This window comes from Crocodylus porosus, unplaced genomic scaffold (assembly GCF_001723895.1).
Source record: "Crocodylus porosus isolate Cpor-Errol unplaced genomic scaffold, CroPor_comp1, whole genome shotgun sequence".
Classification (NCBI taxonomy): domain Eukaryota; kingdom Metazoa; phylum Chordata; order Crocodylia; family Crocodylidae; genus Crocodylus; species Crocodylus porosus.
The window spans coordinates 15378842-15394051 of NW_017728926.1; the positions used below are offsets into that span (position 1 = coordinate 15378842).

Consider the following 15210-nt stretch of genomic DNA (forward strand, 5'->3'; position numbering starts at 1 on the left):
TTGTACCCACACTTTGCAAGAGCCAAGCAGTGGCAAAAGGCTAAGCTGGCATCCAGTGGGCAGTGCTGTGCACTGCAGTTCCAGGACCACAAAAGCCCCATATGCAGCAGGGAAGAGTTTGGGGCCTCCTTAAAGCATTTTCAGTGCCCTTCCAGGAAGATTCCCACCCTTTTCAATGCAGCAGCCTGGATGTTGAGCTAAACAGAGGATGGATCTAGCCCAGCGATTCTCAGTCCTGTCTGACTCAGTTTTAGTCAAAAGGGCCACAGAAACACAAACTTGTCCAGGCAAATTGTGGCAAACACACCCCAGTTCAAAGGACACAAGAACTGCAGGGCATCAGTTTAACTCATGCATCGCCCAGCAGGGGATAAGATTTCAGAAGCAGTAAGCCTCTTTGGTGTTTACCAAGTGCAAGAAAGATGAATCCAAGGCGTGCAGCAAACGAAAGCCTTTGAGAGCATTTTCCGCACAAAGCCAAAGATGACACGCAGAAGACACACGTGGCTTGGCAGCTGCAGTCGAGGCACCATTGATCTATCCCCTTCATCTCAGCACAGGCTCTGAGGGCCACTGAGAATTGAAACATTTTCTGTTTCACGGCAATCAAAAGACTTCTGGGTTCCCCAATCCTCAACCCACAATCACACGGCTCCATGGGGAAGTCAACAGTAACAAACTAGGCCAGAGTGAATGGCAGAGTCAGCCAAAGTAGGGCTTTGCCGCTGGGTGGATTCTGTATGTGCAGCCTTTGGGCAAAGCCGAGGAAGGAGCAGAAAAATCTGTCTCCTGGCAGGACTAGGGTCTTGAGTCAATGTGAATGATCAAAGAAGCTCCCTGGAGTCTTACCTCTGTATGTAGTGGTACGACAGGAAGCTGGAAAAGGGTCTGATGTCTACGTGAATGAAGGTTTTAACTGGGGACTCGGGAGGCGTGGTGGCACAGATGGAGCGGAAAGTGCTGAAATCGGGGGTGCCCAGCAGGAACTGCACAGCTTGCTGCGCGGCCGGCACATTCAGATGGCTGCAATAACATAAAGACACAGGTATAAGAACCAGAAGAAGGAGGCGGGAGGCAGGTCTGTGGCCAGGGGAGGTTTTGATCATCAGTGTCATTGGGGTCAAAGTTCAATTCAGTTGGAAAATGAATCCAAACCCATGTCCCGGGCTCAAATAGCCCAGAATTTTTCTAGGAAAGAGAGAGTTTGGTTATCCTGTAACGGCCCAAACCAAACACTGAAGTGCGGGACGGCCTTGATGCCAGGGATGTCCAGAGTCTAGATCCAGATGTGAATTCTGCCCCCCTCTAACAGCCTGTAACCTGGGAGATGGGAGTATCTATCCAAGGATTTTGATGACTTCTGTGTCCAGGTATTCCCATTAAAACTGTCCAAGCAGCATCTTAGACAGATCTTTCCTGAAGAAATATCATGAAGAGCAGAAAGCCAAACAAAGTCTTCCAATCACCCTTCAACTCTCAAGAGCTCAGAAAAAAATCTCAGTTTTTTTATTAAAAGGGTTTGGGGGGAGGTTATTTTACCCCAATGGAAGCTATCACAGAACGTGTCTGTTTTCAATCTTTTTTTAATTATTTATTGTTGAAAAAGCAGTACGTTTTTTGATTTGGGTGGAAATGTTTTAGTTTTCCAACAAAAATCCAAACACTTTCTGACACATTTCAACAAAGACCTTTTTCATTAAAATTTCCTGCAGTTAAAATGAGTCCCAAACAGCTCTTAACATTGTTACTGGTGGTAAAGGGATCGGAGTCAGGTTAAGGGAATTTAACCTAATCACCTCCGTAAAATACACTTATGGACCAGGGGGGTTTTATGGGCTAATTCAGTTTCTTTGTGCAGCCAGTGGGAATTTCCCCCTGCTTTCATCTGGAGTAAGGATTTGTCCTGTTAGTAATTTGCCTCCCACTCAGAGTTTGTTACATGCTGTCCCTACCCATTGTGTGGTATTGCCATTTAAGAAAATTTAACTGCAGCATCTGGGCTAAATTAAATGGCATTTCATAAAACCCAAGATTAGGGTCTATGATGCATGCAACATATAATTTAACAATTTCAAGTAGATTTTTCCCCTTCGTAGCCTACAGAAAAGAAACCCACATATTTAATGTAGGGACAATGTTATCTTCATTCCTCTGCTGGAACTTCTGGGATTGTTGCTGGTAATGAAAAAAATGTGAAGTTATTCCATTAGTGGTGGCCAAACTATTGTAATTGGCTCAGAAACTATAAAACAACTTTACTACAAAGTCCTGAAAAATCTCCATTTGTCTTGAATGTATAATTATTTCAGTATATCCTGGTTAAAAAAAGATAATGTCAGGCTCTCTTCATCAATGTTTGCTTAATCTGCTGTTCCTAATGCCTTAAAAGTTGGAACCTGGCATCTTGTTCCTTCAGCACCACTTTTATCCCCTACTGCACATTCACTGCTACATTATTAAGGGGCACTAAGTTAGGAAGTGCTCCCAAGCAGCACTAAGTTGCAATAACTCCTTCACTACCCTGGGCCTGTTGGCTAGCACTATACCCACTGTTGTTATTGTAGGGTAGCATAAAAAGACTGGGTTGCACCTAGTGCTCCAGTCGCTGGCTTGTGCCATTCACTCATCATTATTCTGGTACCCAGCACTACATAATGTAACCAGGGAAAAGAACTGCGGTGATCTTCAGAGGCAAAAACAAAAAACATTTTTTTTTAAAGAGCTGGAGGCTTGAACCTTGACAATCTTTTTTTGGTACCCCACCTCTCTTATGGGATCACTGTGCCTTGACTGACTATCATACTTCATTCGCTGTATGGATCAATGAAAATGCCCATTTAGATGACTCTCACTTTTTATGGAGGATGCAAAAAGTTATTCTGGTGAGCTGCACTGTGGTTTTCTGTGCATTAGCACTGCTGAGAACATTGGTCACAAGGTCTTGGCTTTTGAACTGAGTCACTGGAGATATTCTGCTGTTGGTTATTAGTAAGCTAAGCCCATCGTTGAAGTGAACTCAGATCCTGTTGAAAGAGGGATGCAGAGCTAGATCCTTGCCGGTGTAGCTCAGCAGGGTTTCACTAGCCTCAGCACTGAAATGCAGACACACACCAGCTGGGGATCTGGTCTCACACCTGGAAACTCTCCAAATTTTAACAAAATCCCATTCAAACAGAAGAACATCCATTCAGTCAAAGAACATGTTTTCCCAGGAAGTTTATACTTACTATCCTCTGGGAACCCAACATAGATCTCTCTCAAACACAGGTGTTTGGGAGTTGTAAGAGCAGCCCACCACTAGCCCATAAATATAGGTTCTTGACAAGGCAGAGAAGCATGCATAGAAGTCATCGGGCACCTGACAAGCACTCAGTATTCTGGAAGGAAAGGAGAGAGTCAGAATCCTTTTTAATGCACTGGTTTTGGTTTGGTCAGCTCCTTTTACACCCACCTAAACCTAATGCACATTAGCCTAATGCACATTAAGGTGACTTAGGTGCACATCTACACATGCACATGCTAATGCACATTAACATAGGTATGTGGACTGACTTGGTACTAAAATTAGTCCCAAGTCAATGGACACACAACGGGTTAGTGCATATTAGCACATCTACATGTTTGCTAATGCGATTTATTTGCGTGTACATTTAATACCTGCTTTATGCAGGTATCACATTTAAGCTTGAATAGCCTTAAATTGCCATTTTTAAGATGCATGAAGGGCGCATTAAGGGCCCTTAATGCACCTTCATTTGGGCTAATGTGCATTAAACGCGCACGTGTAGACACACCCTAAGAAATCTCTCCACCAAGAATTAAACACAGAACAGGATTCTCCAGGAAGCCCCATGGGCAATTCAGGGCATGGAAAGGTTTAAGCAGTGCTACACTATCCTAAAACAGTAACAGATAAACCCTAAACTATGATATCTTTACTGAATTCACTAAAAAAAAAAAAAGAAGAGACTCATCAGAGAATCAGCATGATTCTCACTTCTCAGCCTACACTATTGTGTGACTGAGTACAGTTAAACAGCTGCTTCTTCCACCAGAGAAGGAGACACTGAATGCATGTACGTGAACCTCTGCATACATGTCCTTATACTCACCCGCATGCATGTGCATGAATCATGTACCAGGAAGTTTTGCCCTAAGAAGCCAAGCTGGAGTTTACTCGGTTTGTGGAGATCCTCTGGGATAAAATGTACTACCCAAACGCAAGCTATTATGTTCCATCAGCCCCAGCAGGGTCACTGTTCAGCGGCTCCTGCAAATATCAAGGGAAGCCTTGTGTTTTTCACAAAGAATTTACTGGTTTCTCTGGCATCCCTGGTAAGTCCCAGGAACAAAGGACACTGCAATTAACTCCCTCGTTACTGATGTGGTTAACTATCTGATCCCTCAACTGCCCTATTCCCTTTCCTCTTGATTCACTGCCATCACAGTTGGATCACACAAATCACGGGGAGACCTCTGTGATCTCCTGAGCAGATCCCATTGCAGGAATGGATCTCTCAGTCGCTGGATTTCAGTGCATGGCGATCCCTCCAGCACAAAAGTTTTCACACAGATTATGGCCACGTGATGTGTCTAAGGAAGAGTCATAAAGGGGGCCCCCAAAGTCACAACCTGTTCCCCCGCTCCCAGGAAAGAACCAGCTTGGCTGCAAGAGCAGTTGGATGATAAAACCAGATGTCCCGGCTCCTGCTACCATTAACTGCATCGTTTCCATGGTAACATCTTCAGGTTTTGTTGCCTTGTATATTAAATAAAAAGCTCTGACTTTGAACAGAGCCTCAGCTGAAACTGCTGGAAGGAGCTGGATTTCCTTCCTAGTTTCAGGATGTTCTTTTCTAGGCTTGTTCTGTGCTCGCCCTCACCATTTCCTTTTTGCTGTCTGCTTCCTTCAAATCCCCTTGCATCTCTCTGTCCTCACATGTGTTTGAACTTGCCAGTCCCCTGATCTTATATATTTAGGCAAGATATTGTAAAAGCTCCCACCACTTCGATGCCTGTCTTCTCACCTCTGCCTGGCTCTTGGACTCTAAGCAGTTTTGCTCCCAAAGTCTTTCCTGGCTTTGGGCTCCTTCTAAAAAGGGGGAGGATAGGATGACGGGCATACGGATGAGGCTATTATATTCAACAGCCCTAAGGACCAAGATCTCTGGCTTGTTCACACGGAAGGGTGGGGTGCAGGGAGCAGAACCGGTTTCTACACAGGATGCCTCGGCACTTTCCAAGCAAGGGTGAGGAAGAAATGAATTCCCATGGTTTGCTCCATCTCTGGCTTCTCTGCAGTGACCGCTGAAGAGCTGGCCAACATGTTTCCCCATATATTAATGGTAAATGCAGAGTGCTTCATCTGGGGAGAAATAATCGGTGACATGAATATATGTTAGGAGGGGATGTCCATCAACACCAATGGTACCATTTCCCAGACTTCCACACATAGAAGGCTAAAAGCATCTGAAAAATAACCAGGTATCTTGTTATAAATACAGTCTTGCTCTTGCTTCTTGGCAAGTTTCCACCCATGTGAGTTTTCCTGCAGTCCCTGTCTGGGCAGGCACAACAGGACACACGTACCGCCCAGCATGTGAGCACTCCCTCTGGCTGCTGTGCCATTCCAGGCACGTGTCCCATGCCTTGTGGAATTGAGGCCGCGAAGGAGGTGGCATCCAGAGAGCCACGCACCACGCTCCTGGGCTTGTTCCTTCCAAAACGCCATTAATCAGCTCATTGCAGCAGATGGAGATAGCAGGAAACTAGGTCACTCCCCCCCGCACTGCTCCAAGACAGACATGACTTTGCTGCAGTTGGCTATGAGCACGCAGAGAGCCCTGCTGCCTTAGATGGAGTCTGGCTGGAGCCAGGAGGAAAAGCGTGATGACTGTCCTCAAGAAACCGCCAAGAAATCACCAGCTTTTACATACTCGGCATAAAATCATGCCCAGTGACCCTCCATCGATTGCAGGGGTGTGATGCCAGGGAAGGAATCAGCCAGCTTCCTGCAGTCCTCCATTTCCTACTGCAACCCAGCTAGGGGAGAAAGAGTCCCACTGCTGCAATTATGATCCAATACAGGATGCCCTGGTTTATAAGACAGGGGGGTAACATTTCAGATGGAGGAGGGGGTTATGTGTGGTTTTCCCTCTCTGCTAAGAGCAAAGCGAGAGCACCCTTGTCTCTCCCTGGCTGGGGTGGGACCAGTGCTCTCTCTTCACTCTCGTGCTGAGTTCCCCGCTTCTTCCAGTCTACCAAACTCCTGCAGACAACACGTCACCTCAGCCTTTTCTCCTAGGGGTCTGTCCTTCTGGACTTCCACTCCTGCCAACCCCTCTAGACCCAACAGCTTTTTTATTCTGCACAAGAAGCCTGCCATGGGTCTCCTTTTGGAAGTGTGCAGGCATATGTAGCCAAGGAGAAGAGCTCAGTGTTACTGCCCATCTCCCAGGTGACGTGGGGCAGCCTCTCTGCAGCGTGCAGGGTTTCCATCAGTGCTGCCTGCCTCTGGCATCCGGCAAGGGGCATTCAGAGGTTGGCATGAAAGAGAATAAGTTGTCAAACATGATAGGAGTTAAAAACCCAGTGCCCGCTGAGACCAAGAGTTAGATAAGCTTATTTATAAATATTTTTCCCATGCCCTCAGGATTCTTGCCAGATGAAGTGCCTCCAGATCCTATCCTTAGCTGTAAATGGGTTGGAGCAGAGAAAGGGAATACAGCTGAGCTAGCAGCACTGACGTAGGTTTTCTGTAACTAAGGGGAGAGTGGCTGTGGCTGTTAAAGTACTTGGTGACAGAGATGCAAACTTCCTCCCCCCAGGCTGGCTGGGGGGTCAGAACCTGGACCCTTCTGGCTCTGCCAGCCCCTGAAACCATAATTAAGCATTGCATTTCTTTTCTCCTATGCACATGTCCCTGAAAACATCTAGTTCCCCCCTGGAGCCGTGCTTTTTAATGCTCAGACCATTAAGAAATAAAAACCCTTTTATGCACTCTCCTAGAGTAGTTCTTTCAGAAAAATCTATTGATGCTCACATGATCCTTCTGTCCAAGTCTTCCTTCCTGGTCCTGCCCTGCAGAAGGAATGGCTACTCCTGTTACTTCATAGCTGGAAATGGGCTTCTGTGACTTCATCCACTAGACCGCTAGCTCACCCCTTACTTCAGTCATTCCTAAAAGTCCAGTTTTTACAGCTCTGTCTGCATTTTGCTTTTGGGACTTCCAAGGGAGGGCCAGCCCCTTGGAAGACTCCCGGTGTATGATGCTAACTGCATACAACACAAAGATGAACACGGGACCCAGCAGGGTAACTGCAGAATCACAGACCTCTGAGCTGTCGCCCTTCCAATGCAACGCGTGTTCTCTCTCTCAAATCTCAGATCAGGAAAAGAGTGGCTTGGAAAGAAATGGTCAGGGGGAGGGGGTTCTGGGCCAAATACTCTGAAATTTCTATACCAAAAAATCTGCCAACTTTGCCAGCATTGCGAACAGTTTGAGCAGCTCCAGCCCTTCCACAGAAATTGGCTTAGTGTTTGCTAAGGCGTTCTGAAATACTAAATAACCTTTCTGTTTATGCCAGGGACTCAGCAAAGGGAATAAGGAATAGGGAATTACTCGTCCAGCTAGGACCCCTGCTGGGATCAATGGCACTCCATGCTGCTGGCTGTCACAGTGAGATCAGAGCCTCCTGTCATAAGCCGTGTGCCTGCTGTACTCGCTTACAAGATCCATCCCTTAGCCACTGGAGTGCAGGGTTAACCCTGGTGGGAAGAGGAGTCCAGCTACTGATGGGAAACTCTGAATGAGAGTCAAATTCACGGGCTGAAGTTTCCACAAGTGACTGGTGATTGGAGGGTGTTTCAGTTTCAGAGGCCGCAGCTTGTGATGCCTAAAGGCAGTCGGTCTATGAAGGCAGATGCTCAGCCCTGTATGGAGACTGGGTCCATGTAATACATCTTAAGGTGTTCATGAAAAATCACAAGTCCCTGTAAAATTGGGCCAAGAGCTACCAGGACCTGATTCAGAGAGATGCTGCCTTGTTTGGTGGCTACGAAGGAAGCACAAGGGATATTTTTAAAGATCCCCAATCTATCCTAATGCAACATGCACAGTCTGGGCAGATGCTGCTAGTCAACCAAATGAACCAAATCCCAACTTCCTTTGTTTTCATCTAAAGCTCATATTTACTTGCTAAATCTCCCTGGCTCTCATGCGGGAAGCTTTTAATGAGCAGGCATGGAACTGAAACCAGCAGCAAAGGCAAACAAGTCAATCTTTCTGTTGTCGTTCCACTGCCAGCAAACACACCTCACGGAGCCACCCTCCTTGGCTGGGGAGGAAGAGATGACTTTAATTGGGCTCCCCTATGTATGCGATATGTGCGAAGCTGTGTGGGCGTGATATTCTTTAACATGCACGTTGCATGAGATGGAGCTGTGTGAGATGAGGTGCTTGCTACAGCACGGTAACCAGACTAGCTTTTGGGGAATAACAGGATCAAGAGCCATATAAAATCCCTTTAAAGCTGACCACAGCCCAGCCTCCACTGCCACAGGGGTAGGAGCCACAGAAACAAGAGCAGATTGCAACCATGAACCCCAGCACAAGGGCCAGCAAAGGCTGTGCCCAGGTCTACACAGACATAAAGGCAGGGTTAAAGAACAGGCTTCTGCAACATCCTTTGTGTGACAAGCACCTGGCCACCGGCTCCCTACTCTGGCCTGAGTCCTGCTGCCAGACCAGGACAGCTTGGTGACCATGCAGCACAACCGGCCACACGGACAGATAAGCCCAGCTATATTCTCCCTTCCTACATACAATGTCTGTGCTGGCAAGATGAGCTCCACCAGGATGAGCTGGCTTTGTTGCATCCTGGAGATAGGCCAGCTACAGAGTACCATTACAAACCCTCCAGCACAGCCTAAGTAAGAGTCAGAGACTTAAGGCCATAAGTTGCTGCTGTGATCACCCCAGGTGTGCTCCTTCTGGACACAGCTGAGCTGCATCACACAGCAGCTCCTGTGACTAGCCCAGTTAAAAGGAGATCCCACTGCTTTCCCATCCACTCCCATGGCAATGAAAGTGCATGCACCACTCAACCAAGCCATTGGGAGAGGCAATAAAGCATAGACTCTTCAGGAAGGGAGGAGAGGGGGTGTTCAAATCAATTTGTAGCCGGTCAGGAAGCTCTGCAGCAGATCTTCATCTGCCCCCCAGCTCTCTGGGCTGGGAGGAGCTGCAGCAGCCTCTGAGACCCCTCATTCAGCACAGGGTGAGCTCTGCAAATGGCTTTCACTGCTGATAACACCACCAGTCTGTTTGGAAACCAAACTCTATCAACAATAGTAAGTTCTCCAAAGGCTTCCCCCCCCGCCGGCTCCTCCTGCTCCCAACCACATGAAAGTGCTGAGCTTTCTGTTCAGCATTAGGAGAGAATTTTTCTAGGCAAGTAATATTTACAGAGAGGGAGGTGCAGCCACTGCTCAGACCACTCCATTTCGTGCCCATCACCACTCTCCTTAATATAAAGCAGCTGAAGTGCAGCCTGGGAAAAGACAAGAAGTGCCATCACTGAGCCTTGTCAAAGCCACGCTCCATCAGACCTATCTAGAATTGCAGATTCCAGTTCCCGTTGCTAGTTTTTACATCTCTCTCAGACCAATAAGCCAAGCAAGGAGAGAATAGTTCTCCCCATCCCTGAGATTCTCCTGCCATCTTCCATTGGGATGCTGTCTAGCTGGGAACTTGTCCGCAGTGGCCACCCTGTGCACGGAAGGGGTCTGAACTGCTCTGCTCTGCTAAGAAGGAAGAAAAGTCTCAGCTTTTTTCATCATCATCAAACACTAGGCATCCCTCCCCTTATCTCCACCCCCATCTGGAGCCCCACACCAAAATCTGGAGGCAATTTGTCCGTCACTTCTCTGTCAGTTCTGAGTTCATCGGGTTTATTTCTACTGAATCCATTAAACCATGGTAAGGAAAATAAATCAACAGCTGACACACTTTAGGTATGAGCTAGAGAAGCCTCTGTCTCGTTAAAAGCTTTTGCAGGAAGTTTGCTACCTAGCTTTTAAATGCTGTCTTTTAATGCAAACTAGAACCATTAAGGTTGCAGAGGGATTTGAACTTAGGAACCTTTAGTACTAAAAGTGCAAGGCCCGGTTGCCTCAGCTAAGGGAAAAATATCAACAAGGGAGGATATTATCTCCTTCTGTAAAGAAAAAGCAAAATGCAGGTGTGAAGTCTCCTAATAGGGGTTTCAGGCAGACACCAGGTAAAGTACTGGGCTGACTACTGTTGTCCTTGCCTTGGAGTCCTATTAACCAGGGTCACTGCATGGCTTTTGATGGTGCTGCGCTGCTGGAAATGATGCTGTGCAGGGGAGATGGAGATCTTGCCCACGCTTGGTTAACAGCCCATGGCACTTTGTAGAGAAGCAGGAGGTTGGCCCTCTCTATACATTCAGGGACTCTGGGTTGTATCGTTAAACAGTCAACATGTTCCCACTGTCAAGGGGCTGCATTTTCACAGCAGGTGAAATGATCTCCCTCAAGCCCCTTCCTAACTTCCCAAGGTGAAGTGGAAAGGGTGGGCAGTTCCCTCTCTTAAAGAGTGCTAGACCAGTGGTTTTCAACCTGTGGTCCATGGATGCCCGGGGTCCACAGAGCTTGTCTAAGGGGTCTGTGAAAGATGACTACAACCAATCAAAAGTATGTGAATACTTATGGTTACAATTCAAAGGGGTCTGGCACCTCCATTCAAAATGGCCAAAGGGGTCTACAAATGAAAAAAGGTTGAAAACCACTGTGCTAGAGAAAGGCAAGGCACCACAGTATCACGCTGCTCGAGCCCATGGGTCACCTATTAATTGCACAGCAGTGACTGGACCACAACTTCTGGCAGCCCGCTGGACTGAAAGCTGATTCCTTCATCCTGCTCCTCTCAGACAACAGCTGAAGATATTAAAATCCAGTTCTGGAAAACACTGTTTCTCTCTCTCCCATTAACATATCAGCATCCTGCATCTCATCAGTCCCAGAGCTCTCATTTATAATGCTCAGAGGCCAGATTTCACCCTCTGACCTAGGCAAAGGATCCTATGCGCTTCCAAGAGCGCCACGTATGCTCGCCAGAAGCTGGCTCTAACCTTCAGCTCCCCCATCTCAATACTTACCTCATTCTTTTCTACAGAAAATACCCTTCTTACAGGCTCCTTTCCCCTAGCAACAAAAACCCAATTAAAACAGGGAAGAATTGCAAGGACAGATTATGGGCCATGCCTTTTCAAGCTTTACCCTCTACCCCGCCTTCCATTTGCCGTATTTTCCTATTGGAAACACTGAGAGGTGCTTCCTTCCTGAACACAGGGAAGGGAATAATGGACCTTGTTACAGAAAAGTCTTGCTTAAGAGTTTACAGCAAAAGCCAAGGAGAGGAGATGGACTCATTGAGAGAGACATGAGCTTTCATAGACAACAACCCACCGTATCAGCTGCTATGACTAGGTTAATGTTGTTTAAAGCAAGATGGTTTTCGTGGGACTGAGCAAATTAGGTTCTTTGTATTTAAAAGCCAAATCCTACTCAACTGTTTAAGGCTGTACAGTGACAGGATCACATTGGTACTTTTCACTCTCCGGGCCATTAAAAGTGAACCCAATAGGACCCACAATTATACTGGAGGAGCTGAATGGCTGTGTTACAGAGGACAGCAGACTAGATGGTTTGAGGGTCCCTTGGGCCTTAAACTCACTGAGGTCTACTTCCCAAATGACTGCTGCCCCCAACAGATCGTTCCAGACTGTCATCCATTTGTGAACTCCAGTTTCATATCCATGCTCTCTCTTGCTTGCGAGGACAGGCCACAGCTGGCTTCCAAACCACTTGTGTCCCAGCCTAGTTTTCAGTCTGAAACTATAAGTCAAACTCCAAGTCACGGCATTTTGTTCTCTAAACTAGAGAGTAATCAGAACCCAAACCCTGTCCGAGCTCTGCCATGCAGCTGTGCTGGGCTCTTTTTTACATATGTTGTACAAGGTGAAAGCTATCGGGGGACAGTTCCGCACAGATGTTAAACACGTAACTGCAGCTGGGTTGCAAGATACTTGCTTCATGTGCTGGCCTCCCACTGTGAATTCGCAGGCCAAAAGGTAACCACAGCCACTGCCAATCTGTCTGGCTGGAGGTTTCCACTAGTGAAATTATAAAGATGCGTAGGCTCTTTGCAGTACAGCTGAGAGCTATAAAGGGGCGGAGAGGTTCAAAATTGAACTTGTTCCTGCTTTTTTTTTGTTGCTTTGCATCTTTTCAATCAAGTCTGTCATTGCTTTGCTGTGTCACGCAGGTAAAAAAAAAAAAATCATGTTTTCTTTTTGAGTTTAAGAGAGTGAGTGGACAGCTGGACTTGGCTGCTTGAACATGATCTCCTGGAAAGAGTGTTTCTAGGGACTGGGATGGACCGTGGACACTATCTGAAGGTGTTTAAAAGGAACAGCAGTGACAAAGGCTAAGCTGATCCTGACAAGACAGCAGGCAGGAAGGTAGGCAAAAAGGATGAGAGAGCAGGGGGGTCTTTGTGGGTACATGGGGACTGCTTGGCCACCTCTCCAAAAGACCTCCAAAATGTCAGCAAAGGAGCAGCAAACCCCTCAAAAAATAGTTCAAAGTGGTTAAAATGAGCTCTGTGCCTCTAATGAAAAGGCCCTTCCAGCACTTCCCCCTGCTGCCCCTATAGAAGTGCAGCCCAAATTCCAAGGATTCAACTTAATTTTCCTTTCTACTCTCCAGCAGAAACCATGGCACTGGCTCAGAGGCAGGAGCCTGCATCTGGCTCTGAGACGGATGCTGCAGATGCCGTGGCTCCATTTATTAACTAAGCCAAGAGTCTTCAGACAAAAGGCCTCACTGTATTAAAGACAAAGCATCAGTCATGCAGCTCCAAGAATAAAGCAAAGCCAGGGCCTGAGCTTGATCCTGAGAGGTGCTGACCACCTGAAGGCCATGGGAGCTTCAAGCATCAGCACTTCTCCTGCTTAGAGACTAAGAGAGCTTTCACTGTCCATGGGTAGGCAATGGTGCGGCAAGCATGATTTAGGACCAGTCACTGAATTTAGAAGGCAAGTGGGCAGCTCTAACTGCAAGGCACAATGGAGGGGTCATGCATGGCTACAGCCACAGCTGGAAATTCCCTGCCAGCATCACCAAGGACAAGCCCTGGGGAACTGAGCCATGACCAGCACTGCAGCAGACCAAGCTCCAGCAACCATGACACCAGGAACAGGAGCAGGGAGAAGCAGAGAGCCCTCCCTCCTGGCCAGTGCCAGAAACAGAAGGAGCAGGCTTTGGTACCAGGACCCCCTCTGGCCTACTTCTGGCTCCAACACGGGCTCAGGATGTAGGCGGAAGTGCCTAATTGAAATCCTGGGAGTTGGGCATCTGACTTGCATGGGCACGTTGGAAACTTCTAAGCAGTGTCTTTCTGCATCTCACAGTGCTTAAACACCAGTGAGAGTCTAGCTGTCATGCCCCAATCTGCAGGGGCACTGAGCAGCACCTACACCAGAGGAAGACGGTGAGAGCTCTGGGTGAGCAGATCCTCCTCAGCCAGGCCCTGATCTCCGTCTGTCTGACCATCTCAGCTGTGAAACAAGGGCAGCCTGCGATGACCACACCACCAGTGTGTGCAAAACGTTCCCTGTGTTTCACTGTTCTGGTCAGCACAGGACAGCATTTCCTGAGCCCTAGCAAGCCCCTGGTATGGGACAGCATAATCCTGAAAATCCCAATGGGAAAAACAAGTGGCATTAAAATACCTGCCACGTGCTACCTCCCCCTTCCATACACGTGCACAAACAACACAAAAGCCTTCAGAGCCAGCACAATTCAGAGGCATTCCCCGACTCCCAGCAACTGGGTGCGATGCCCTATGCTCGGGGCAGATGCACAGGTGACATCAGCCCTGAAAGCCCAGGCTGTGCTGAGCTGGCATGTGGACTGGGCCTTGCTATACAAACCAGAGATTAGGACATAAAAAGCAAAGAGCGTGGGCTGGCAGAAGAGGGGCGCTTCACAATACTGTTGCTGTTCTTACCAACAATCCCTCACCTCTGAAAACACAGCAGGATTTGCTTTTTGTCCTGGGCCTGCTGGCTCTGCCATTCGCCCCTGTAATCTACCCTTTGTTTAGTTTCATGCTGCCAGAGAGGGGGTGGGTCACAGTGATGTGATGGGACACGCCACACTGATCTTCACCCTGATGGACATCTTGCACTTCATTCAGATCTCAGGCCCTGGCCCAAATACCTTAGACGAGTTACTCCACTTCTGACATGCTTATTTTAAGTCATAAAGTCCCTTGGTATATTATTAATTGTGGCAGTCCCTTGAGACAAAACCCAGCAGGACTTCATTGCACAAGGTTTTGTTCATAGGAAGCAATCCCTGCCCACTTTAAGATCTAAATCTAATCCTATTTACAATCTAAATAGGCCAGACAAACAAAGGAATAAGGGAAAGGAGTGGAGACAAATATCTTATTTCCATTTGAGGATGAATTTGTTGGGTTTTTGCTCCCAAAACAATCCCCAAAAGGCAGGATAAACATCTCTTGTAGAGTTTACTCAGCAATTATTAAATGCATCTGCCTCTGGGGAGGAATAGTCCAGCTATTTAATGGAGGACAGTAAAACCGCACTATTTAGGAAGGAAGCAGATGAACACTGAGTTTATCCAGTCCTTTGAAAAGACACAAAATTCATACAGCTTAGAAACTGCTTATGTAACTGAAGAAACTTCTTGATAAAAGCTGTCGGTTTAATGATAGTTTTTTTCCAGCAGTAATGCCTTGGAGGGTGGGTGTTTAGACTTGGGTTTTGCCCAAAATAAGCCAATTCTGTGATTCTATGAGAACTAGTAATAACTGTAATGGGGGAAGAAGGGAGGGGGAGAGAAAAAGAAAAACTGCCAGACATCCTATTCTCTTCTATATGGATTTTTCCACTGTGCTTATTGCTGTAGCTGTGCTCTCCTTTCTCTGGTCATCACCCACTTGGTATAAGAACGCAGAATTGTACACCCACCCCACTGAGCAAAGCAACCCATTTCATTACAAGAATAATATCCTAGGGGATTCTGATTTCACTTTTCTCCACCAGGTCAAGCAGCGGAGCAGACTGTACTGAGACAGGCTGGGGCTGGGGCTGGGGC

The 15210-nt window shown here is 47.2% G+C and overlaps 1 protein-coding gene across 1 annotated transcript in view; it reads right to left on the bottom strand.

Annotated features, from left to right (window-relative positions):
- Window positions 1-15210, bottom strand: part of PUSL1 (pseudouridylate synthase-like 1) — a 57412-nt gene that overhangs the window by 25581 nt on the left and 16621 nt on the right. The window contains 2 exon segments of the mRNA XM_019541739.1: window positions 850-1023; window positions 3228-3377. Of these exon segments, the coding sequence (XP_019397284.1) occupies window positions 850-1023; window positions 3228-3377 (324 nt within the window).